The sequence below is a fragment of the Hemiscyllium ocellatum genome, chromosome 6 (genome assembly GCF_020745735.1).
Source record: "Hemiscyllium ocellatum isolate sHemOce1 chromosome 6, sHemOce1.pat.X.cur, whole genome shotgun sequence".
NCBI classification, from domain to species: Eukaryota; Metazoa; Chordata; class Chondrichthyes; order Orectolobiformes; family Hemiscylliidae; genus Hemiscyllium; species Hemiscyllium ocellatum.
Genome location: NC_083406.1, coordinates 78,582,731 through 78,606,164, shown reverse-complemented (window position 1 = coordinate 78,606,164; position 23,434 = coordinate 78,582,731). Strand labels below are relative to the sequence as shown.

The following is a 23,434-nucleotide window of genomic DNA, read 5'->3' as shown; positions in this document are numbered from 1 at the left end:
TCTACAATCTATTAATGGAGTTCCCTTCCAAGCTACTCTCCATCTGACTTGGAATTACATCACCGTTCCTTCAAAGCTGCTGGATCAAAATCCTAGAACTCACTTCCGAACAGCACAGCAAGCGTACCTACCTGCAGCAGTTCATAAAGGTGGCACATCACCACATTTTAAAGAGCAATTAGGGATGAGTAGAAATACTGGCATTGTCAATGATTCCCCACTTCCCATGAATGAATAATAATTTTGGAGTATTATATGTTGTTAATAATATTTTGATATTCCTCAACTTTTACTTCTCCACTGGTTCATTTGAGGAACCCGCTTCTCATTGGGACTTGTACCTACTGGGTCAGAAAGAGTCCTAAACAAATTGTGGAAACTTCATACCCTTATCCTCTAGAAAGAACAAAGAAAACTACAGCACAGGAACAGGCCCTTTAGCGCTCCCATGCCTGCATAGATGTAATCTTCTATCAAAACCTGTCACCTATTTTCTAAGGATCTGTATCCCTCTGCTCCTTGCCCATTCATATATCTATCTAGATAGATCTTAAAACATGCATTCCAGACACCCACCACCCACTGCATAAAGAACTTTCCATGCATATCTCCTTGAAACTTTTTCCCTCTCACCTTGAACTCATGGCCCCGAGTAATTGAGTCCCCCACTCTGGAAGAAAGCTTTTTGCGATCCACGCTGTTTAAACCTCTCACAATTTTGTAGATCCCAATCAGTACCCTCCTCAAACTCTGTCTTTTTAATGAAAATAATCCTAATCTACTCAACCTCTTTATAGCTTGCGCCCTCCATACCAGGCAACATCCTGGTGAATCTCCCCTGCACCCTTTCCAAAACATCCACATCCTTTTGGTAATGTGGTGACCAGAACTGTACGCAGTATTCTAAATGTGACCAAACCAAAGTCGTATACAACTGTAATATGACTTGCCAACTCTTGTACTCAGTATCCCGTCCTATGAAGGAAAATATGCCATATGCCTTCATGACCACTCTAATCGATCTGCGTTGCCACTTTCAGGGTATAACAGACCTGAAACACACAGATCTCTCTGTACATCAATTTTTCCCAGGGCTTTTCCATTTACCATATAGTTCGCTCTTGAATCAGAACTTTCAAAATGCATCACCCCACATTTGCCAGAATTGAACTCCATCTGCCATTTCTCTACCCAGCTCTCCAATCTATCCGTATTCTGCTGCATTCTCTGACAGACCCTTCACTATCTGCTACTCCACTAATCTTAGTGTCACCTGCAAATTTGCCAATCAGACCACCTATACCTTCCTCCAGATCATTTGTGTATATCACAAAACTTGGCTCTTTTTTCCAACTAATATCAGGATAGTCTAAAATCCCACAACCATTACTCTACAATTTATGCTGGATTCCCTAATTTGTCTGTATATTTCTTGCCCCATATCTCATCAGCAGCTTGTAGCCAAGATCTACTGGACTGATTGATAATTTGCTATCTTATTATATTCCATGTGAATTTTGTTTCTGTGTTGCAAATAGCACAGACCTTTATTTCTAGTGACATTTCATTATCCCTAGGAAGTGCAGCTAATCTACCCCCCCTTTTTTCTCATTATCTTTCCTAAGCAATATAAACTGCAATGTTAATTTTGAGCCCTGGCTTTCCTATCTTCCCATCAATAAACTTTTACAAGCTTTTCAACTTGGAAACAAGTAGATTAAGAACAATTAGAGTCATAGAGATGTACAGCATGGAAACAGACACTTCGGTCCAACCCGTCCATGCCAACCAGATATCCCAACCCAATCTAGTCCCACCTGCCAGCACCCGGCCCATACCCCTCCAAACCCTTTCTATTCATAAACCCATCCAAATGCCTCTTAAATGTTGCAATAGTACCAGCCTCCACCACACCCTCTGGCAGCTCATTCCATACACATACCGCCCTCTGAAAAAGTTGCCCCTTAGGTCTCTTTTATATCTTTCCCCTCTCACCCTAAACCTATGCCCTCTAGTTCTGGACTCCCCGACCCAGGGAAAAGACTATTTATCCTATCCATGCCCCTCATAATTTTGTAAACCTCTATAAGGTCACCCCTCAGCCTCCGACCGTCCAAGGAAAACAGCCCCAGCCTGTTCAGCCTCTCCCTGTAGCTCAAATCCTCCAACCCTGGCAACATCCTTGTAAATCTTTTTTGAACCCTTCCAAGTTTCACAATATCATTGCGATAGGAAGGAGACCAGAACTGCACGCAATATTCCAACAGTAGCCTAATCAATGTCCTGTACAACCGCAACATGACTTCCCAACTCCTGTACTCAATACTCTGACCAATAAAGGCAAGCATACCAAACGCCTTCTTCACTATCCTATCTGCGACTCCACTTTCAAGGAGCTATGAACCTGCACTCCAAGGTTTCTTTGTTCAGCAACACTCCCTAGGACCTTACCATTAAGGTATGTAAGTCCTGCTAAGATTTGCTTTCCCAAAATGCAGCACCTCATATTTATTTGAATTAAACTCCATCTGCCCCACTTCTCAGCACATTGGCCCATGTGATCAAGGTCCTGTTGTAATCTGAGGTAACGCTCTTCGCTGTCTACTACACCTTCAATTTTGGTGTCATCTGCAAACTTACGTCTCTGTGACAAAACCAGATTAACCATATTGCAATCAGAAAACAATAAATAAATTCACACATCTTCACTAAACAAAACTACCTGATGCCCACACATAAGACATTGTGCTGCCAGCATGATTGATTTCATTCCAGAGGCACAAACTTTGTTGACAGTTGTTGCAGGTGTAGAGACTGGCAAGCCTAAATCAAGAGAAATAAATGTTCAAACAATCAAAAATCATCCAGAACTTTTAGAATTATGTCATTTTCTAAAACTTAAGACAGTTATAGACAGTGTTTCATTTATAGCACAATACAAAATCTGCTCTATATTTTTATTCTATGCAGATATATGAACAGCTATATACTACCTGCACCAAGGGCAGATTGTCTAGCAGGCGCTTGGCCTTCCCCAGCCTGTAAAACATTGCCCATGTACACTTCATTCACTTCCTCTGGAGGAATCCCTGTCAATTAAACCAATATATCAATACACTGCATCAGATTTTGCTGCACACAAATAATCAACTAACTTAAACATTTATACAAAATAAATTGCAGTAACATTAATTCGTATCTCAGCAGACCAAATGATGGGAAGAATTCAATCAATCAGTTAAATATGTATTCTAATATTTTAAATGATTGAACTCTTCCGATCATCTGATCTACAGAGATATGAATTAATGTTATTGCACTAGACAAACAGTCCAAATGTACTTTATTAGATGAATGAGATTCTGATTCATCTCATGATTCCTTTTGTTATGCCAATGTGGAAAGGTCAAGTGGAAGCCAAACATACAAAGATGAGAGAAAAACATGAGATGAATCACTTTCAACAACTCTCTGGTATTCCAATCCTACAAATCAGTACTTATATTGTGTAGAATAAAGCAATGTTTTATGCACTTGCTCACGAGGGTCACACCATACGAACACTTAAAAAGCCACATGGGTACTGAAGTGATATTGAACTGACCCAATGTAATTAATTTATATCGTATATTCATTAACCAAAAATTTGTTGAAAATCAGTACAAGGTTTCTCCAAATGTCAGCATAATGTTGCTTTTGCCAAGAAATTATTAAAAGTTTTATACATGTTTATTGTTAAGCTTAGTATGTCTTGGGGTTCTGTTACAATTTGTATGATAAACAAGGTCACCAACAGATATCATGAACACACATTAGGTAAAGAATTTCAGAAATAGCAATGAAAAAATCCTATTCAGCTCGCAAACAACTTGTTTTCTCTTGCACAACATGACCTTGTCAAATTCCTCTGCCTTTTTGCTTGAATAAAAAGTGACACGCTTTAAAAAATTATTCAGAGTCTGCAATCACACCAGATAGTGATCTACAGTAAGGAATATTTGGTAACTCCTCAGACCCACAAGCCTGGAAAAAGGTATTTTAAAAGGGATTTTTTTTGTAAAATGTCATAGAACAAGTTGCAAGTTGGCGTTGCAATTCTATAAAGTTCCATTAACAATTATCAGGATTGAGCTTTAATACCACACTCTTAGTACATCTTTTCATCCTTTATACATGTAGTCAATAATCAGAAAAAAAGTGAAAAGTTGGCCTTTACAGGACATCCTGATAACAAAAGGAGAGTCATCAAACCTTTAACCTTGTAGAGGAGCTAACAGCCTCATTTAACTCGAGATGAATAATGGATCGTTCATCAAGGAACAGAAACTAATTGATAAGTTGAAACGAATTGCTTAATGTGTCCATCATGAACCTAATTTCTTCTAGTCTCTGAAAATGTAATTTCTAGACCAGCTTTCCCTTAGTCTAGTAAGAATCTAATAAGGTGATAACAGAACTGCCAGATTCCAGGCTAACAATAAGCCAGCCTCAAGCCCAAGTAAAGTTCCTCAAAACCTTTTTGCTCTGGGAAAAATAAAATCTTGGAAATCAGACTTATCCCTACTGTATCATCATTAATTATGAAGAAATTTTGTTACACCCCATGGACCTTAACATTTTGGACTTCAATAATAATATAAATTAATATCCTTATTTTTGCTCAGTTATTCTTAAGTGTAAACTTTTTAAAATCCTCCTTGGACAGAATATTATTTGTGGTGCATCAATCATCCCAAAGGTTTGAATGAATGGATAAATCACGTTTTTGATTTAACCTTGAAGAGAATTTGTTGTGGATCACTTAAATGTTGGACTTCACTGATTTGGGGGAAACCTGCGACAGCCTGTTTCAAAAAAAATTTTAAATCTGTCCATGACAGATGATAAAAATAACAGTTCAATTCATCTCTAACAAACTAATACTTATTACATTTAACACATTTTTTAAAAAAACAATACATTTAAAATTTGTTCTTCCAATTTGTCATATTTTATCTTAGCAATTTACTTCAACGAATATATTTTCAGTTTTACTTAGTAGCATTATTTTATGAAAAAAAAGTAACTAAAGCTAAGGAAATGTTTTTACATCAGTGAAGAACAGAAAATACACTCATACCTGCTCGTTCAATGGCAGTTCTTATCGAAATTGAACCAAGCTGTGTGGCTGTTAATGAGGAAAGACATCCTTTAAATGAACCAACAGGGGTTCTGGCGGCACTTGCAATGACCACTTCCTATTGTTCAAAAATATTAAATTCTGACATTAAAATGGATGCTCGTTTGTAACTAAAATTCTAAATGAGATAGACTTTAATTATGTATATTAGAAAGTAGTTTATTAATATCAGAAATTTACAGTGAATATGAATAATGCATTAAATCTAATTTTTCTTGCTTTCCAAAATGTTTGATCAAATACCATATAGAAAAAGTATCCAAATGTGCAACTCAGTGCCTTTAAGTCAACAGTATATTGGGGAAAGGGAACCTATTCAGAATAGAAGATAATTGACATCAACTTCGAATTTGGAATAAAAATACAATTACTAAGTTTGCAGACGTTGTCAAATGGCAAGAGGTAGAGGTAGACAACACTGGAAACTGGATTAAATTACATGACATTAATACACCTGCAGAACAGGAATATAATTGGCTTCTAGCAAACTTTTCTACTACAGCTGCAACACTGGCAACTGTACAACAATGTAGAAAATCACTCAGCAGTAACCTTCCTGCAAGATATGGGACAAATGCAAATTAATGAGTCAGTCTACTTTCAGCCATTATCTAAGTGATGGAAGTTTTGTCAACAGTACCCTTGAAGGTGAAGTTACAGATAGACATGGTAACAAAGGCGGGTTTGCAAAGCTGGGTTTGCAATCTAGAGTGATAGCAACAGTGCACTGAGTATAGGTCATTCTGCTATAAAGCATATTTCATTAACACAAATGCACTATAATTTGAAGTGGAGACATTGTTTCTCAAGCACAAACTTTTAAAACGTGTATTGGCTATAACACGATTACATCGCCAACACTAAGCATTTTCTAAAGCATCATTTCTCTGTAACACAAGATTGCACAAGAATACAAACATGACATTATAGAAGAACTATCTGTACAGGAGTTAGGATGTTACATGCAGCCATTGTTTAGGCCACTTTTAGAATACTGTGTTCAATTTTAGTGTCACTGCTATAGGAAAGAGGTTGTTAAACTTGATAGGGTGCAGAAAAGATTAACAAGGATGTTGCTGGGGTTGCAGGCTTTCAGCTATAAGGAGACGTTCGATAAGTTGGGGCGATTTTCTCTAGTGCGTTGATTTTATAGAGGTTTATAGAATCATGAGGGGCATGGATAAGGCGAATAGATAAAAAGTCTTTATCCCAGGGTAGGGGAGTCCAAAACTAGCAGGCATGGGTTAAGGTGAGAGGGGAAGATTTAAAAGGGACCTAAGGGGCACTTTTTTCACGCAGAGTGTGGTCTTATATGGAATGAGCTGCCAGAGGAAGTGGTGGAGGCAGGTACAATTATATCATTTAAAAGGCATCTGGATGGGTATATGAATAGGAAGTGTTGAGAGAAACAAGTGGCTAAATGCTGACAAATGGAACTATTTTAACTTAGGATATCTGGTCAGCATAATGAGTTGGACTGAAGGGTCTGTTTCGCTGATGTATAACTTTATGACTAAGTGACCTATTCAGCAATAAGCTGTTCAATAATGCTCAGTATGGAATCTGCCAGAACCACTCAGCTTCTGATCGCACTACTGCCTAAATCCAAACATTGATAAAAGAGCTGAATTCAAAAGGCAACGTGAGACCTACTCCCTTGACATCAAGACAGCATGGAAAGAGCATGACATCAAGTAGACCTAGCAAGTCTGAAGTCTGAAGTCTAAAAGTCTAAACTAAAGTCAGTTGGAACCAAGAGAAAACTCTCCATCTGTTGGAGTTGCACCTAACAGGAAGGGAGATTGCTATACCTGCAGGAGACCAATCTTCAGTTCCACATCACTGCAGTGGACCCTCTCAGTACAGTCCTGGCTAAAATAATCCTCAGCCACTTCATTCATGATTCACTCCATCGTTAGATTAGATATGGGGATCCTCGCTCCAGAACACACAATGTTTATAACTCAAAAGGCACTGATAAGTCTGTGCCCACCTACAGTATGACCTGGACATGTTTTAGAGCTGGACTGAAATTCACAGCACACAGCTGCCAGTCGGTGACCATAAGGGTGATCAGTTAGCATACGCTGGGTTTGCAATCTAGAGTGACAGCAACAGTGCAGTTTCAATTCCTGTATCAGCTTACATCGTTACGAGGGCTCTATTTTCTCAACTTTGTCCCTCACCTCTGGTATGGCAACCCTCATATTAAACTCAATACTAGTTACAGCTCTCTAGTGAGAGCACAGCCTATAGTACTCTAGGACTATGGGGACTTACGCATTTTTTCCACTTGCAACAATCATTCCCAGAGAGAACCTAACCTTCTCTCAGGACAATCACTGGCAGTAAGATTGTCGACTCACAACCAACAACATCCTAAGTGTGACAATTCAGTTGAAATTCAACTAGACCAAACATATAAATTGTGGCTACAAAAGCAGGTCAAAGGCTGGAAATTCGGATGCAAGTAACTCACCTCCCGACTCCACAAGATCTATCAACATTTTATAAGACACAAGTTAGATGACTGAAACATTCTCTGCTTGACAGGATCAAAGCAAATCCATCAAACCTCATCCAGGACCATAAAATTGGCAACCCTATCCACCACATTAAAAATCCATCCTTTCCAACAATGACACACAATGACAGTGTGTACCATCTAGAAAATGTAAGACACCAACTCAACAATTCTTTTACAGCAGTGCCTGCCAAACAAACTATTCCTTTCATCAGGAATGGCTTATGCCAGAAACACCAATTGTTCCTGCTCCTCAGATACTGCCTGACCCGCTGTGCTTTTTCAGCACCACTCCAATCTTGACTCTAATCTCCAGAATCCTCAGTACCCACATCTGCCTAAACAAACTATTCCTCCTAGAAGATTGAGGCCATTGGATGGATGGATACATCACCACCTGTGTGTTCCTCATCCAGTCCAGATTAGGAACTATAACTACTATATGTTCACTGTTGCTGGGTGAAAATTCTGAAAAACCTTTCTAACAGCACTGTACATGTATCTACCTACACCAGGTAGACTACAGCAGTGGTCTCAGTGAAAGTGGCTCACTAGGGCAGCAAATACTTTCCACACTACTGATGTTACATCCAATGAATAAAAATCACCATTCCACAGCTCTGCATCCTCAGTCTCCAAATGCCTCACACAAACAAAACCCAATTCTGCAATCTCCCACTCTTCCATTCTTTACAGTTCCTCTCCTGAGGCACCATTCCTTCATCTCTACCTCTTCCTCAACCAAGCTACAATTCCCCACTCTCCCTCTGTTCCTCCTCTAGCCGTCACCTTGACCTCAACTTGCATTTCCTACTGCCCTTCTCTTCCATTCTTGAGCTGCCATTCCCTAATCTCGCTCTTCATCTCCCAAACTGGCATTCCTTAGTCTCCCTCTCTTCCTCCTCCAAACTCATTCTCCCTACACCAAGCCACATTATCCAAATCTCCTTTTTTGAAAGTCCACCGCCTCAATTGTCTATTCTCAATTCTCTCAACAGTCTCTGTTGTTTTTCTCCTTGGTCCTCAGTCTCCTCCCCACCCAAATATCATTCACCAGCCTCACAGTTTGTCATACCATCCACCGATGCCCAGCCTACCTCTCTATTCATTCACCTACCAGGCCCCCATTCCCCTCTCTCCAAACCACCCCACCCCACCCCACCAAAATTCAACTTAAATTCCCTAGTCTTGTATTCCTCCAATCCAGTACCAACTCTTTGCAATTTTTTATTTCCAAGTTCCAAATTAAGAGGTTGGTTGTGGTTCAAGTATCAACACTGAAGAATACTGATTCCAAGTTCCAAAAAAACGACACAGCATGATCCAGCACAAATTTAATGCAATATGACACCAGTGACTCTTGATAAGAGTTAGTTGTTACAGCACCTCACAGTGTCTACTTGTCATGTAGATGCTCAACTTCAAAGAATTGAATTGTTCATCTGGAGAAAGAATTCAGGGATCCATCAATTTTTGAGGGTTGAGAACTTGTGGTGTAATTAAATGCAATTCTCAGCTTTTGAGATTGCAGAGTTCATTAACCAACAGTCATTGCAACAGACCCCTGATCTCAGACTGAAGCAATAAGTTAATCTCAGAGAGTGGCTTTGCATCTCAATGGACACTTGTAAACGAACATCCACTTCTTTCAACTGTTGCCTCCTCACAACTGTGTTTCATGCTTTGAATTGTAAACAGATCTAGTGCAGTTCAAATGGTTCATACATGCAAATATATTTGCAAAGTTTCTCTGATTTCAAGGTCCAAGTTCTGTCTGTCATAATGCAAGTTATTTGGGACTGTCAACACACTTCCATTTTGGCTGTCAGTTTGTGAACATTTAATTTTAAATGGTGGCCTACAGTGTATATTTCTGGTAAATTTAATCTATAAAACTCATGGGCACAAACAACACTAATCATGACAAGTTCTGAAATACACCATACTTACATTTAATGAGGGTCCAGATGAATATTCTCTATTTTTACATTTTGCAATCTGGAATAAAACACATTCAAGAAAACAAGGTAAAAGTGACATGACATACCAGTATATTAAGAACAATACAGCAAGATCATATAACATTCACGTATTCCATCAAAGAAAAAGTTAATTTTAGTCTTACAATTTAAAATATGCCAATTATATTTTTTGAATGACAAAGGGAGCCAGAAGGCCAGCTCTTTTGCGTTATTCAGTCTGATGGATTGACAGTATCTCAAAGTTCAAAAGATTACACGTTTATTTACATTTAGTCTACCTCTGCAATTGGTGACCATTATCAGCTTAACCTTTTGAGTATGAGGACAGATTTCAAAACCAAGTTAAACATGTAACTTCTTTTCTCAATCCAAAATCATTATCAAGTTTTGAAAAATAGTCTGACAACTGCTTCTAAACATATTTTTTTTTCTGATCAGTCAATATCAAATTAGGCCAATTAGAACTTTTGCCTGTCAGCATGTGGATTTGTGTTCAGAACTAAAAATTGTTACTCTCACTTATAAAATAGTTTGAAGAATTTTTAGAAAAGTAAACACCAACAATATATTTGATGCCAATTATGAAAATATTTGGTATTAAAAAGATTAGTGCGTTCTTGTGCTGAGAAAGTAAAAACAGCTCGATGCTAGCAACTTCAGAATGAATATTAACAAAGGAATGAGTTCAATCCCCAAAACTGTAAATGCAAAATAAAACAAGAGATTAGAAAACACTTGTTTGGCACATGGAAAGACAAATATTTCTGATTATTGACCTGCCTGCTCAATTCCATGGGTTATTACTTCACCATGTTTAGTCAGATCTACATTGCAAAGTAATATGACCTATGTTCCAGATATAAACCTAAACCTCTCATTAATAATATGTCAAAAACTTCACATCACATGCTTTTCCCAAGGTTGCACATACGAGATGCAATTTGCACACATTAACTTCTGCAAACAGTTAGAGTTTACTAAAGCTTGTATGAGCTAGATGACACCCTCTGACACTTTTCGCTGATCATGCGAAGTAGAGTCAAAATGAGGCCCAGAACAAAGAAAGCACATCCCCTGTATACAGGTCAGTTGGTAATGCTTACAGGTACTCTGGCCACCGCCCCCCCCCCCCCCAACAACTACATGTTACCCCAAGTACAATGGTAGGATGAGGTCATGCTTGGAGATAATCTCAATGTAAATACCCTAATCCTGGGGAATCATTATGCAGACGATTTCCTGACTCAGTGATTACCCAAGACAATGTAAGTGTGATATGTCTTAGCTTCAGGGCTGTCCTGCAAATGGATTCTAGCTCCACTACTTCCCCAGACAATGAAGGTGGGATATGCTTCAGTATCGGGGATGATAATGCAAGCAAACTTGATTGGCTGGGGGATGGTTATGAAAGTATTTCTGAATGGAAGGGGCTGAATTAGATTTTAATGTGATAATAGTAGGAGAGTAGTAGTAAGGGTAAATGTAGGGGTATGGGTGGGTTGTGCTTCGGCGGGTCGGTGTGGACTTGTTGGGCCGAAGGGCCTGTTTCCACACTGTAAGTAATCTAAATCTAAATAACTGTCTAAATGAAATGGGAGTCATCTGCATTCCTGAGTTTAACCCTTTAATATTACATTAATGTCCAGGGAGATAGTCCAACTTAATCTTTTAACAATACAATGCCAACTCAATGTTAAAAAAGTGAAAAAGGTTTAAACAAACACCAGATCTTGACAGTTAATCAAATTCCATTGGTTAATTGCAGCTGAATCATTTGTATTAGAAGACCCCAGGATCAACTCCTACTCAATTCTGAGTTAACTGATAAAATTAGTCGAAATCTGGAAAGGCAGCACGTATCTCAGACTGTGTGGAGTTTGCACGTTCTCCCCGTGTCTGCGTGGGTTTCCTCCGGGTGCTCCGGTTTCCTCCCACAGTCCAAAGATGTGCGGGTCAGGTGAATTGGCCATGCTAAATTGACCGTAGTGTTAGGTAAGGGGTAAATGTAGGGGTATGGGTGGGTTGCGCTTCGGCGGGTCGGTGTGGACTTGTGGGGCCGAAGGGCCTGTTTCCACACTGTAAGTCTAATAAAATAAAATAAATAAAAATCTAAGTTTTCTAACTCTATGCACTGATCCCCTACCAGAAATTGCATGAATGTAAGATACCATGAAAGATTAAATCTAAATGTGTTACTTAATGTTAAGAAGCTGATGACAGTTGCTATCTAGAATCATACAAATGATGGTTGTTTATTAAGATGCCAAAGAGCCCACAACATCCATGGAGATGTGCTCTAACAAGAATATTCAGGAACCTTTATAGATGTGGTTCCTCCTTCTCAAATGCACAGCTCCAATCATGTCCATTCCCACAACATATGTGGAAAATTGTAAGCAAAAAATCAATGCATGTCAAAGCGTCAATTACCCAATTCATGACAAATATTATGTAAAATATGACAAAGAACATACAATGTCGAAAACAAACCAAAAACAACAAGTCTTAACATGTCTTTGGATAAATTAAACAACATTGATAGAAAAGCAAAAATTATTTGCCTCTCACAGCACCCTTACGTTTCCATTTTCAGACATTCCTTTCTGTAAAGTTCAGTGACATTGGCAGTATTACCATAACAGCTGCACTGCAAAGAGTTTTTTACATTTTTAGTCAGTTACTCTCCTGTGTCATATTTGAAAGCTAAACTGTTACTTTGTCCCCAACGAAACCCCTCAGCATGGAATGATCCAAAAGAATTCTGAATCAACTGGGAGATGATAGACTGATGGAAGTCTCTCCAAAGAGACAGGCTTCCTTGTGTCAAAAATAGTTTGTGGGAAGGTGATGGTGAAGTCAGGAGGTAACTGCATGTCAGAACATTTTTCTACTGGGCGGTGGAGATCCCCAGTGGAGGGCTCTCTGTGCGGGAGTTCTCCACCTTTCGGAGATCTGGAATGGAGGGTGCTTCACACAGCAGTCCCCTGCAACCACAAATTGCGGTGGTTCACAGAGTGCCAGTGTGCTGTGGACCATGTATATAATGGGTGTGGGTGTTTGCACTCCCTTTTTGATTTTCTTAAAAATCTTCTTGTAAAAAGTGAGGTCTGCAGATGCTGGAGATCAGAGCTGAAAATGTGTTGCTGGTTAAAGCACAGCAGGTTAGGCAGCATCCAAGGAGCAGGAAATTCGATGTTTCGGGCCAGAGCCCTTCATCAGCCCTTTCCTGATGAAGGGCTCTGGCCCGAAACGTCGAATTTCCTGCTCCTTGGATGCTGCCTAACCTGCTGTGCTTTAACCAGCAACACATTTTCAGCAGTTAAAAATCTTCTCCTCTGTTTTTGGTTGCACTTCAGCCCCACGCTCCTGATCTTTGGGCACCTGGTGCAGAGGGTAGGCGAGAGGACCTCCTTGTGGGTCTGCTCCTGAGCCGAGCCATACTGGCCATAAACAGGGCCGATTGCCTCTTCCAGGGTTATGTTCAAACCCAGGTGCCCTTGGAGAAAAAGCACATAGTGTCCACCAACTGTTCAAGGAGTAGAGTGTTTTATTTCCCCCTCCAACTCCTCCCTCCCCTTCACTCTTTTTTGATCACGCAGCATTGCCCTTTGATGAGAAGGGCACTGCTTGTCAGTGGCCACTCTGGTGTTTCCTTCCTTCTTGTTGGTGGAACATAAATAAAGATTTACGCACTTGTTGTTCTTCACTGTGTCCTACACCTACACACACACACACACACACAACATGGGTGCTGGGGTAAAATAAGCACTACCGCTGTCAGGCAGTGGTGAGGGGGAAAATAAATTTTAAAAAAACAGAACATATCTCTTGTGATTTCTTGACGTTTTATTTTTAAGAGTGAGAAGCTGAACAGCCAGCCATCTACTGACACTGGTTTAAATGTTTGCAGGTATTTTTTGTTTTTCAACTCATCGAAACTCCTCTCCAGGTCTTGATATGGTGTGTCCATTCCCTCGCACCTCAGAGTGACACGCCAATGTTGTTGTGTTGAGATCTGCCCCCTCCCCCCGGGGTTCCTGTGATGTCCACACTGACAGGCCTTGCACCAACAACCCCATCTCACGTCCACTGACCTACAGCCCTCAACGCGATCGCCCCCCTCTTACTCCTCACCAGCAGCCGGGGCACGACGTCCCACCGCTGAAGCCGTCCGTTGGCCGCCAGCACAAAACGAACCACCCCCGCCATCACACAAACGACCACCTTCACCTTGAGCAGGACCACCGACCCAATCGGAGGCGAGCTGCCTCACCGCCCAATCACGGCCAGTTTTAATGGGAGGTGGAGCCGCAAGCGGTGGTGGGAGCAAGGTCTCCTGGGAATTGTAGTCCTGGAGGGACAGGGTCAACACAAGGTGAATAAAAGCAAAATACTGCAGACTCTGGAGGATCGAAATAAAAACAGAGTGCTGTAGAGACCCAGCAGGTCTGGTAGCTGAGCTGCGAAGCAAAAGTCATTGGACCTGAAACATTAGCTCCACGAAAAATGCTGCCAGACGTATTGAGTTTTTCCAGCGCTTTGTTTTTACTTCAACACTTGAAGCTAATTCATCAATATATTGTCATCAACGTATTTAATATAAGTCTGAAAGACACAAATATGAAGAATGTTAACATTGCAGCACTGTAATACAGACAGGAGATCTATTCAAAAGCTGCTTACTTTCAAATCACAAAGTAAATGAAGGAATATAATATATCTGGTTCTACATTTTTGCCTATTAGCCTTTCAGCTTTTTCAAAATCAAGCATTGCTAAGTGACCATGAATCGGTAGTTGTGAGCATTCTTCAAGAGCTAATTATACTCTGTGTGTAAGGATAATTCTCCTACAATTTAAGACCTTGACCAAGCAATCATGAATGAACAGCGATGTTTATGTAAATGGCAAAGAAATTTAACAAAACATGACCTACTGTCCTTGAGCAAGTTGTTGGAAGTCATGCAGTTATCTGTAAGGGGCCAGCTTGGTGAGTTGGTCCAGTATCTTGTAGATATTGTATACTGCCGCCAATGACGAACAGTGTTAACGTTTCCGTTACAGATGGGAGTACCAATTAAATTGGCTACTTTTTCATGCAAAGAGTCAAACTTCTTGAGTGTTCGAGCTGCAACTAAGTAGAGGATGTTCCATCGGACAGCACATGCTACCATCAAGTTCTATGCCTTATTAGGTGACATAGAAACTTATGGAGGCTTAGGATGAGACATTCATAACAGAATTTTCAGTCTGGGATGTGGGCATCACTGGTTAGTCAGGCATTTATTGCCCATCCCTATTGCCCTTGAGAATATGGTAGTGAACTGCCTTCTTGAACTCCTGTAGTCCACTGGTAAAGGCAGACCCATAATCACATCAGGAACAGAGTTCCACTATTTTGCCCAAGCAATACTGAAAACATAGCAATTATTTCCAAGGCGGGATTGTACTTGCCTTAGAGGGGTACATGATATTCCCGGGTATCTGCTGCCCTTGTTCCTCTGGATGGTAGCAGTCGTGATTTTGGAAGGTGCTGTCTAAGGAGAAGATATCCATCAGTGTCACCTTTACAGTTCACCCAGAAAGCAACAACACTCCCAGATTTTACACATTACCCAAAGTATATAAACCAGATCACCACTTAGACCCATTGTGGCACTGCCAGGAACACCATTGTGTAAACTTGCAAAAGAATTCCAACAAAAATTAAAACATTAGCGAATCCAATCACTCCATACACACTTCACAAGAATTCCTAAATGACATCAAGAACATAAACATAGACAAGGACAAAACAACGATTTCATTTGATGTCACGGCACTATTCACTTCAATTGACAAAACTCTAGCCAACCTCTTGAACAAACAGAACAAACAAGACGACGGGGAACTATCAATAAATACTGCATGTTCAAACTACTAGACCTGAGCTTGACGACACACTTCACGGCTGAAAATATGTTGCTGGAAAAGCGCAGCAGGTCAGGCAGCATCCAAGGAGCAGGAGAATCGACATTTCGGGCATGAGTCCTTCTTCAGGAATCAGGAGCCCTTCTTCAGGAGCCCTTCTCCTGCTCCTTGGATGCTGCCTGACCTGCTGCACTTTTCCAGCAACACATTTTCAGCTCTGATCTCCAGCATTTGCAGTCCTCACTTTCTCCTCGACACACTTCACCTTCAACAACCAAATATAATAACAGATCGATGGAACACCTATGGCCTAAACCATCTCTGGGCTCACAGCAGAAGCAGTGATGCAAAGGTTGGAACAAACAGCCCTGCCACAAATCCAACCCAAACTCTGGATCAGATACATAGATGGCACCTTTGTTATCATTAAGAGAACAGAAATCAATGACACACACCGGATCAACAACACCACACTCTCAGGGATCAGATTTTCAAGAGGGGAGGAAGCCAACGATCAACCCCCATTCCTGGATGTGATGTTACAAAGAACAGAGAATGCACAACAAATGTGAACAGGAAAGTCACACATACCAACCAGGTCTGAATTACAACAGCAACCATCCAAACACACACAAGAGAAGTTGCATTAGGACCCTGTTCAGAAGGGCTACAACGCACTACAGGACTTCTGAAGGAAAGAAAAAGAACACAGAGTCTCCACCAGGATATCCCTGCAACTTCAACTGCAGATGCCTAACAGACAAGCAACGTGATGAGGACATGCCACAACTGACCCACACACTACCTTACATAAAAAAAATCTCGGAACTGACAACCAGACTTCTCTGATCACTGGGATTTATGACAACCCATAAACCAACAGCCACGCTCAGACAACAATTCATCAGGACAAAAGACCCAATACACATCATAGAACATAGAATGTTACAGTGCAGTGCAGGCCCTTCGGCCTTCAATGTTGCACAGACTTGTGAAATTAATCTGATGCCATCTAACCTACACCGTTCCATTATTATCCATATGTATGTCCAATGCCCAATTAAATGCCCTTAATGTCGGCGAGTCTACTACTGTCGCAGGCAGGCCATTCCACACCCCTACTATTCTCTGAGTAGAGAAACCACCCCTGATATCTGTCTTAAATCTCTCACCGTTCAACTTAAAGGTATGTCCCCTTGCGTTAGCCTTCACTATTCGAGGAATGGTGAAGGCTAACCCTCTGTTAGCCTGTTTGTGAAGCCCACAAACCCATCAACACACCAAAACAGCAGATAATGAACTTGAAAGACCCTATACAGACAACAAGCAAAACTAATGTCATTTACAAAATACCATGCAAGAACTGTAACAAACACTATGTTGGACAAACACACAGACGATAGCCAACAGGATACATGAACATCAACTAGCCACAAAACAACATGACTCTCTCTCATTACAATCCTTACCTACAGATAAGAAAGGACACCACTTCAACTAGGACAACACATCCATCCTAAGACAAGCAAACAGAGACATACATGAGAATTTGTAGAAGCATGGCATTCCAACCAGAACTGTATCAACAAACACATTGACTTGGAGCCCATTTTCCACCCCCTGAGAAAAAGAACAGGAAATGATATCACCATAGGAAATGACATCACCAACCCAAAGAAACTCAAACATATAAATAGTAAGCAGGAATCATCAGCAGTGCTTTGTTCAGAGGTTCACTAGTATGGTGATGAAATGTCTGAAAATGAACTTTATAAGCTCAGCAACCAAACCTACATCCAGAAGTAACAAACAAATTAGACCAAGGAGAGCCAATGGATGTTATCTACCTGGACTTCAAGAAGGCCTTTGACAAGGTGCCACACAGGAGGCTGCTGAGTAAGATAAGGACCTATGGTGGCAAGGTGCTTGCATTGATGGAAGATTTGATATCTGGCAGAATGCAGAGAGTGGGGATAAAAGAGTCTTTCTCAGGATGGCAGTTGGTGACAAGTGGTGTTCCACAAGGGTCAGTTTTGGGACACATAACCTTTCCCTTTATATGTTAATGATGTAGATGAAGGAACTGAGGTCATTCTGGCTAAAGTTGTCATTAAAACAAAGAGACATAGAGGGAGAGATAGACTTGAGGAGGCTGCAGAGGGATTCGGACAGGTTAGGAGAATGGGCAAAGAAGTAGCAGATGGAGTACAACTTGGGAAAGTGTGAGGTCATGCACTTTAGTAAAAAGAATAGAAGCATGGAATATTTTCTAAATAGAGAGAAAATGCAAAAGTCTGCGGTGCAAAGAGACTTGGGAGTTCTAGTCCAGGATTCTCAAGGTAAATTTGCAGATGAGTCAGTAGTTAGGAAGGCAAATGAAATGTTGGCATTTATTTTGAGATGACCTGACCATCAAAGCAGGGATGCACTTCTCAGGGTCTGCTCAGGCCACATTTGACTATTGTGTGCAGTTTTAGCCCCCATCTTCCATGAAGGATATACTGGCCCTGGAGCACGTTCAGAGGATGTTCATGACTTTCCAGGAATGAAAAGCTTAACATATGAGGAACCTTTGAGGACTCTGGGTCTATACTCAATGGAGTTTTGAAGGCTGAGGGGATATCTAATTGAAACTTACGGAATACTGAATGGCCTGGACACAGTCGATGTTGTTTCCAAGAGGCTAGGACCTGAGGGCACAGCCTGAGAGTAAAGGGAAGACCTTTTAGAACTGAGATGGGGGAAAACATCTTCAGTCAGAGTAGTGAACCTATGGAACTCACTGCCTCAGAAGGCAGGTCATTGAGTATCTTTAAGATGGAGATAGGTAGGTCCTTGATTGTCAAGAGGACCAAAGGTTACAAGGAGAAAGTTGGAGAATGGGTTTGAGAAATTTATTAGCCATGATTTAATGGCAGAGCATACTCAGTGGGCTAAATAGCCTCACTTCTGCTCCTGTGTTATGGTCTTAATTTAGCCACTGCTATGCTATTAGTATCCTTGAAGTCCGTTCTGATGAGCAATACAAAGTCTTTCATAAAGAACACAAGTGGGCATGCAGACAAATACATTATTCTATCTGGCACAGACTATTTACTCCATTCCAACACCCAGTTAAATGTGATCTCCTGGACAAAGGTTCTACAATATCAAATCCAGCCCCAGAAGTATTTCATTGACTCTGGCCTATTTCACATCCCTATACCAACATTAAAAAATAAATCAGAACGTTTCATCAGATCACTGACCTGAAACATGAACTCTTTACTCCCAAGCTGCAGCTGCTACCAGACTTGTGAAAATTTTCTATTTTTTATTTGAATTTAAGAATATTTGATGTTGGATTCATTTGACCTAGTATTGTTTTTTGGTGTTTCACAGAAGTGGAAACAGCCTAAACTGTTTATGCAGTTACACAGCCACAGCAGCTAATGACACCACTATGCTTTTACAGTAATTTATGAGCTAGCATACTTTATATGATTGAGGTCATGAAAGCTGCATTACAAGTGCAAGTTTGTTTTTTGCTAATCTTTTGTTTAACCCCAACCTCCATCATATCAACTCCTCTTCTTTGTGTCCTAAATTCTCATTGCGTGCCTCTGAAGTTTCTAGTATCCCTACATTTAACTCATTGGACTCATGCCCAATTTACGCCCGCTGTGTTTTCTGCCAAATCCTTATGTCTCTTCTATTTTCTTGCATATATCTTCATTCAATTTATATACTTTCAATTTCCCTGGATGAGATTCTAAATGATTACTTTGCATCAGTGCTCACTGAGGAAAGGTACATGAATGTTGAGATTAGAGATAGAAGTTTGATTAGTTGGGATCACGTTGACATAAATAGGGAAGATGTGTTGGGTAGACTAGAGGTTATTAAAGTGGACAAATCCCCAGCACCAGATGGGATCTATCCCAGGTTGCTGAGGAAGGTGAGAGAGGAAATAACTAAGGCCCTGACAGATATCTTTGTGGCATCCTGAAATACAGGTAAGGTGCTGGAGGACTGCAAGGTTGCTCATGTTGTCCCCCTGTACAAGAAGGGTAGTAGGGATATTCCGGGTAACTACAGACCAGAGAGCCTGAAGTCGATGGTGGAGAAGTTTCTGGAGAGGGTACTGAGGGACAGGATCTATTTATATTTAGAAAAGAATGGACTTATCAGTGATAGGCAACATGGTTTTGTGCGGGGAGATCATGCCTTACTAACTTAATAGAGTTCTTCGAGGAAGTGACCAAGTTGATTAGATGAAGGAAGGGCTGTTGAAGTCATATACATGGACTTTAGTAAGGCATTTGATAAGGTTCCCCATGGTAGACTAATGGAGAAAGTGAAATCACATGGTGTGCAGGGTGTTCTAGCTTGGTGGATAAAGAACTGGTTGAGCAACAGGAGACCGAGAGTAGTAGTTGAAGGGAGTTTCTCGAAATGGAGAAAGGTGACCAGTGGTGTTCCACAGGGGTCAGTGTTGGGACCACTGTTGTTTGTAATATACATAAATGATCTGGAAGAGGGGCACTGTTGGTATGATCAGCAAGTTTGCAGATGACATGAAGATTGGTGGAGTAGCAGAAAGCATAAAGGGACTGTCAGAGAATACAGGAGGATATAGATAGACTGAAGAGTTGGGCAGAAAAGTGACAAATGGTTTTCAATCCAGACAAATGTGAAGTGATGCATTTAGGGAAGACTAATTCTAGAGCGAATTATACAATGAACAGAAGAGCCTTGGGAAAAGTTGATGGGCAAAGAGATCTGGGAGTACAGATCCATTGTATCCTGAAGGTTGCTGCACAGCTGGATAGAATGGTCAAGAAGGCATATAGTATGGTTGCCTTCATTGGACGGGTATTGAGTATGAGAGCTGGCAAGTCATGTTAAAATTGTACAAGACATTGATTTGGCTGCATTTAAAATACTGCGTACGGTTCTGGTCGCCACATTACCAAAAGGATGTGGGCGCTTTGGAGAGGGTGCAGAGAAAGTTTATGAGGATGTTGCCTGGTATGGAAGATGCTAGCTATGAAGAGAGGTTGAGTAGGTTAGGTTTAATTTCATTAGAAAAAAGGAGATTGAGGGGGGACCTGATTGAGGTTTACAAAATCATAAAGGGTATAGACAGGTGGATAGAGACAAGCTTTTTCCCAGGGCGAAGGATTCAACAACGAGAGGTCACGCTTTCAAGTTGAGAGGTGGCAGGTTTAGAGGGATACACATGACAAGTACTTCATACAGAGGGTGGTGGACATTTGGAACGCATTGCCAGCAGGGGTGGTAGAGGCAGGGGTAGTAGATTCATTTAAGATGTGCATGACAAATGTAATTTACAGGATTCCATGCAAAGACTGCATGAAACACAATATAGGGCAAACAAGCAGACAATTAACAATCTGCATCTGTGAACTCCAACAAGCCACTAAGCACCACGACCAGCTGTCCCTAGTAGCCGTGTACACAGATGACAAGGACCACAAATTTGACTGGGACAACACAACGATCATAGGACAAGCTAAACACAGGACAGCCAGAGAATTTCTGGAAGCATGGCACTTAGCCACGGACTCCGTCAACAAGCACATCCATCTAGACCCAATCGACCAGCATTACAATGAACAACTGGAATTGGCAACTGGAAGCAGCAGAGACAGAACCAAATAAATTCCAGAAGAGACAGTACAGCAGCTCTTCACAGGAGGCACCACAGCACTGAAGATGTCACTCAGACAGGGTATGAAATGTCTGCAAATCTATTTTCCAGCTTGGTGAACATACCCACAACCACGACAGCAAGTGATCTCCCCAGATCCTCAATTTTGTATCTGCAGTAATTTCCTCCAGATTGTGGACATAGTAACAAGAATTGATCTCCTCCAGATCCTCACCTTTGCAACAGAAACTGATCCAAAAACATATACCTTTTCATAAAACTGGTTGTTTTCATCCAAAGCCTCCAATTCATAAAAGCAATTTTGGTTACATTTGTACATATCGCAAATAAATAATTTTACTGTAAATAAATATTTTGTTTCACTGTAAAATAAACTGTGGCAATATGGTTGGACCTGCACATGGCAAATAAATGCACTCACCTTCTGGGAGTGTAGACTGCTGGACCATCAAGAGCTATCTCTTCCCAGTCAGCGGATGAAGAGAGGGCAAAGTTCCGGGTCTTCAGTCACTATCACAGCAGGAAGTAGTATTGGTTTGATCAGCTTGAGAATAGAGCTTCAGAGCTTGGATGTGGTCATCTGACAGCTTAAGGGAGTGTTTCTGACTGACAGTGACAATCAGAAAAAGGGAGGTTGTCAGAGATTCAGGAAACCCCCCAGAATGCATCTCGCTCAAGAAGCGATTTTCTGTGCTAGAAAACAGTGGGAGTGATGTTTCCTCTGGGGAGTGTAGCCAGAACTCAGCTGCACAAGGTGGGGTATCAAAAAGAGAGAGAGAACAATAATGGTGGAAATTTCAGTCATGAGGGGCACTTACAGGTATTGCTGTAGCCATAGGTGTCACTCCAGGATGGTGACTTGTCTTCCTTGCGGTCAGACTCAAGGATGTCACTGAATCACTGCAGAGCAGTCTGAAGAGGGAAGGTGAACAGTGAGAGGTGGTTCACATTGGTAATGGCTACAGAGGTAGTAGGAGGGAAGAGGTCCTGTAACAAGTACTTGGGGAGCTATGTAGCAGATTGAAAAAACAAGACCTCAAAAGCTGTAATCTCTGAGGTTAAGGGCGGGTAGCAGGCCAGCATGGCTGTCCACGTGGATGGGGTGTGTTGGAGGCTGGAGAAATCCAGATGGATGGGGTGTGTTAGAGGCAGGAGAAGGATCGGGTGTGTTGGAGGTGGGAGAACAGGTTAACAGCAGGCAGCAATTCATACAAGGCAAAAGTTCAAGCACACACCCACTGAGTTTGAGATTCCCTAAGCAGTCAACAAAAATAATGTTTAATGCCCAAGAATAGCAGGCAGGTGGGGCTAGTTTAGTTTGGGATTACATTCAATATGGACTGGTTGGACTGAAAATTTATTTCTGTGCCGTATGACTCTATGATTCTAATAGAAGCTCACGCTGGCCAAGTGATTTCTCCCAAGTCTTGGGGCCCTCTCCACACTTTCAAGTGTGGGGTCCACAACTTTGCGAAGTTTGCTCTCCGGGGTTTTTGTTGATGGCATACTGAAATCCTTCATCCTTGATCCTTTTTATCTTCCTGAACTGTGGTGTCTTGTTCTTCTTGATTCTTTGCTCATCTGATAGTTGGTGTTTTTCCACTGTAGGCTCACCCCAAGGACACCTTTCGGACTACCTCATTATTCTTCCTCCAAAGAAGGACTTGCAACTTATGTCGTCCTCAGAGCTGATCTACTTCAAGCCAGCCCAGCCAATGGCTGGGGCTTGGCTAACTTCAGTTCACAAGCTTGCTCTTGTTATGTGTGAGCAGCTTCTGGCCAACATCTCGCCTCTCTTGATCCAAAGATCTATCTTAGGATTAACATTTTCCCTTCATTCTGCTAACTGCTCATGGGATTGCCATCAACACTTAGTGTTATTTCCATGCTATGGATAAATATTTGTATAAAACATTTTAAAAATGTCTAACTATTTGATTGACACAGTCCCTTTTATAATAACAAGTATCCCTTCGGTTTCATTAGAGCTTTAACTTCTAACTTTCATATGATTTAATTTTTCTACCTTCTGAACTGAAACACATTGAGTATTTCAATTACAAATGTACAGATGATCAACATTACAGCCATATGAGATAATATTCTCACCCATGGATGTATTTGGACATTAGATTCCCCATCTGCAAAATTTACTCCAAAACCCGG

At 41.0% G+C, this 23,434-nt stretch overlaps 1 protein-coding gene across 1 annotated transcript in view; it reads right to left on the bottom strand.

The window, feature by feature from the left end:
- Positions 1-13,968, bottom strand: part of acat1 (acetyl-CoA acetyltransferase 1) — a 33,634-nt gene extending 19,666 nt beyond the window's left edge. Inside the window, exons 1-5 of the mRNA XM_060826056.1 lie at positions 13,820-13,968; positions 9,654-9,701; positions 5,120-5,237; positions 2,994-3,089; positions 2,723-2,823 (exon numbers count right to left, since the gene is read on the bottom strand). Coding sequence (XP_060682039.1) covers positions 2,723-2,823; positions 2,994-3,089; positions 5,120-5,237; positions 9,654-9,701; positions 13,820-13,894 — 438 coding nt within the window. The 5' untranslated portion in view covers positions 13,895-13,968. The remainder of the gene's footprint in view (positions 1-2,722; positions 2,824-2,993; positions 3,090-5,119; positions 5,238-9,653; positions 9,702-13,819) is intronic.
- Positions 13,969-23,434: the final 9,466 nt, after the last annotated feature.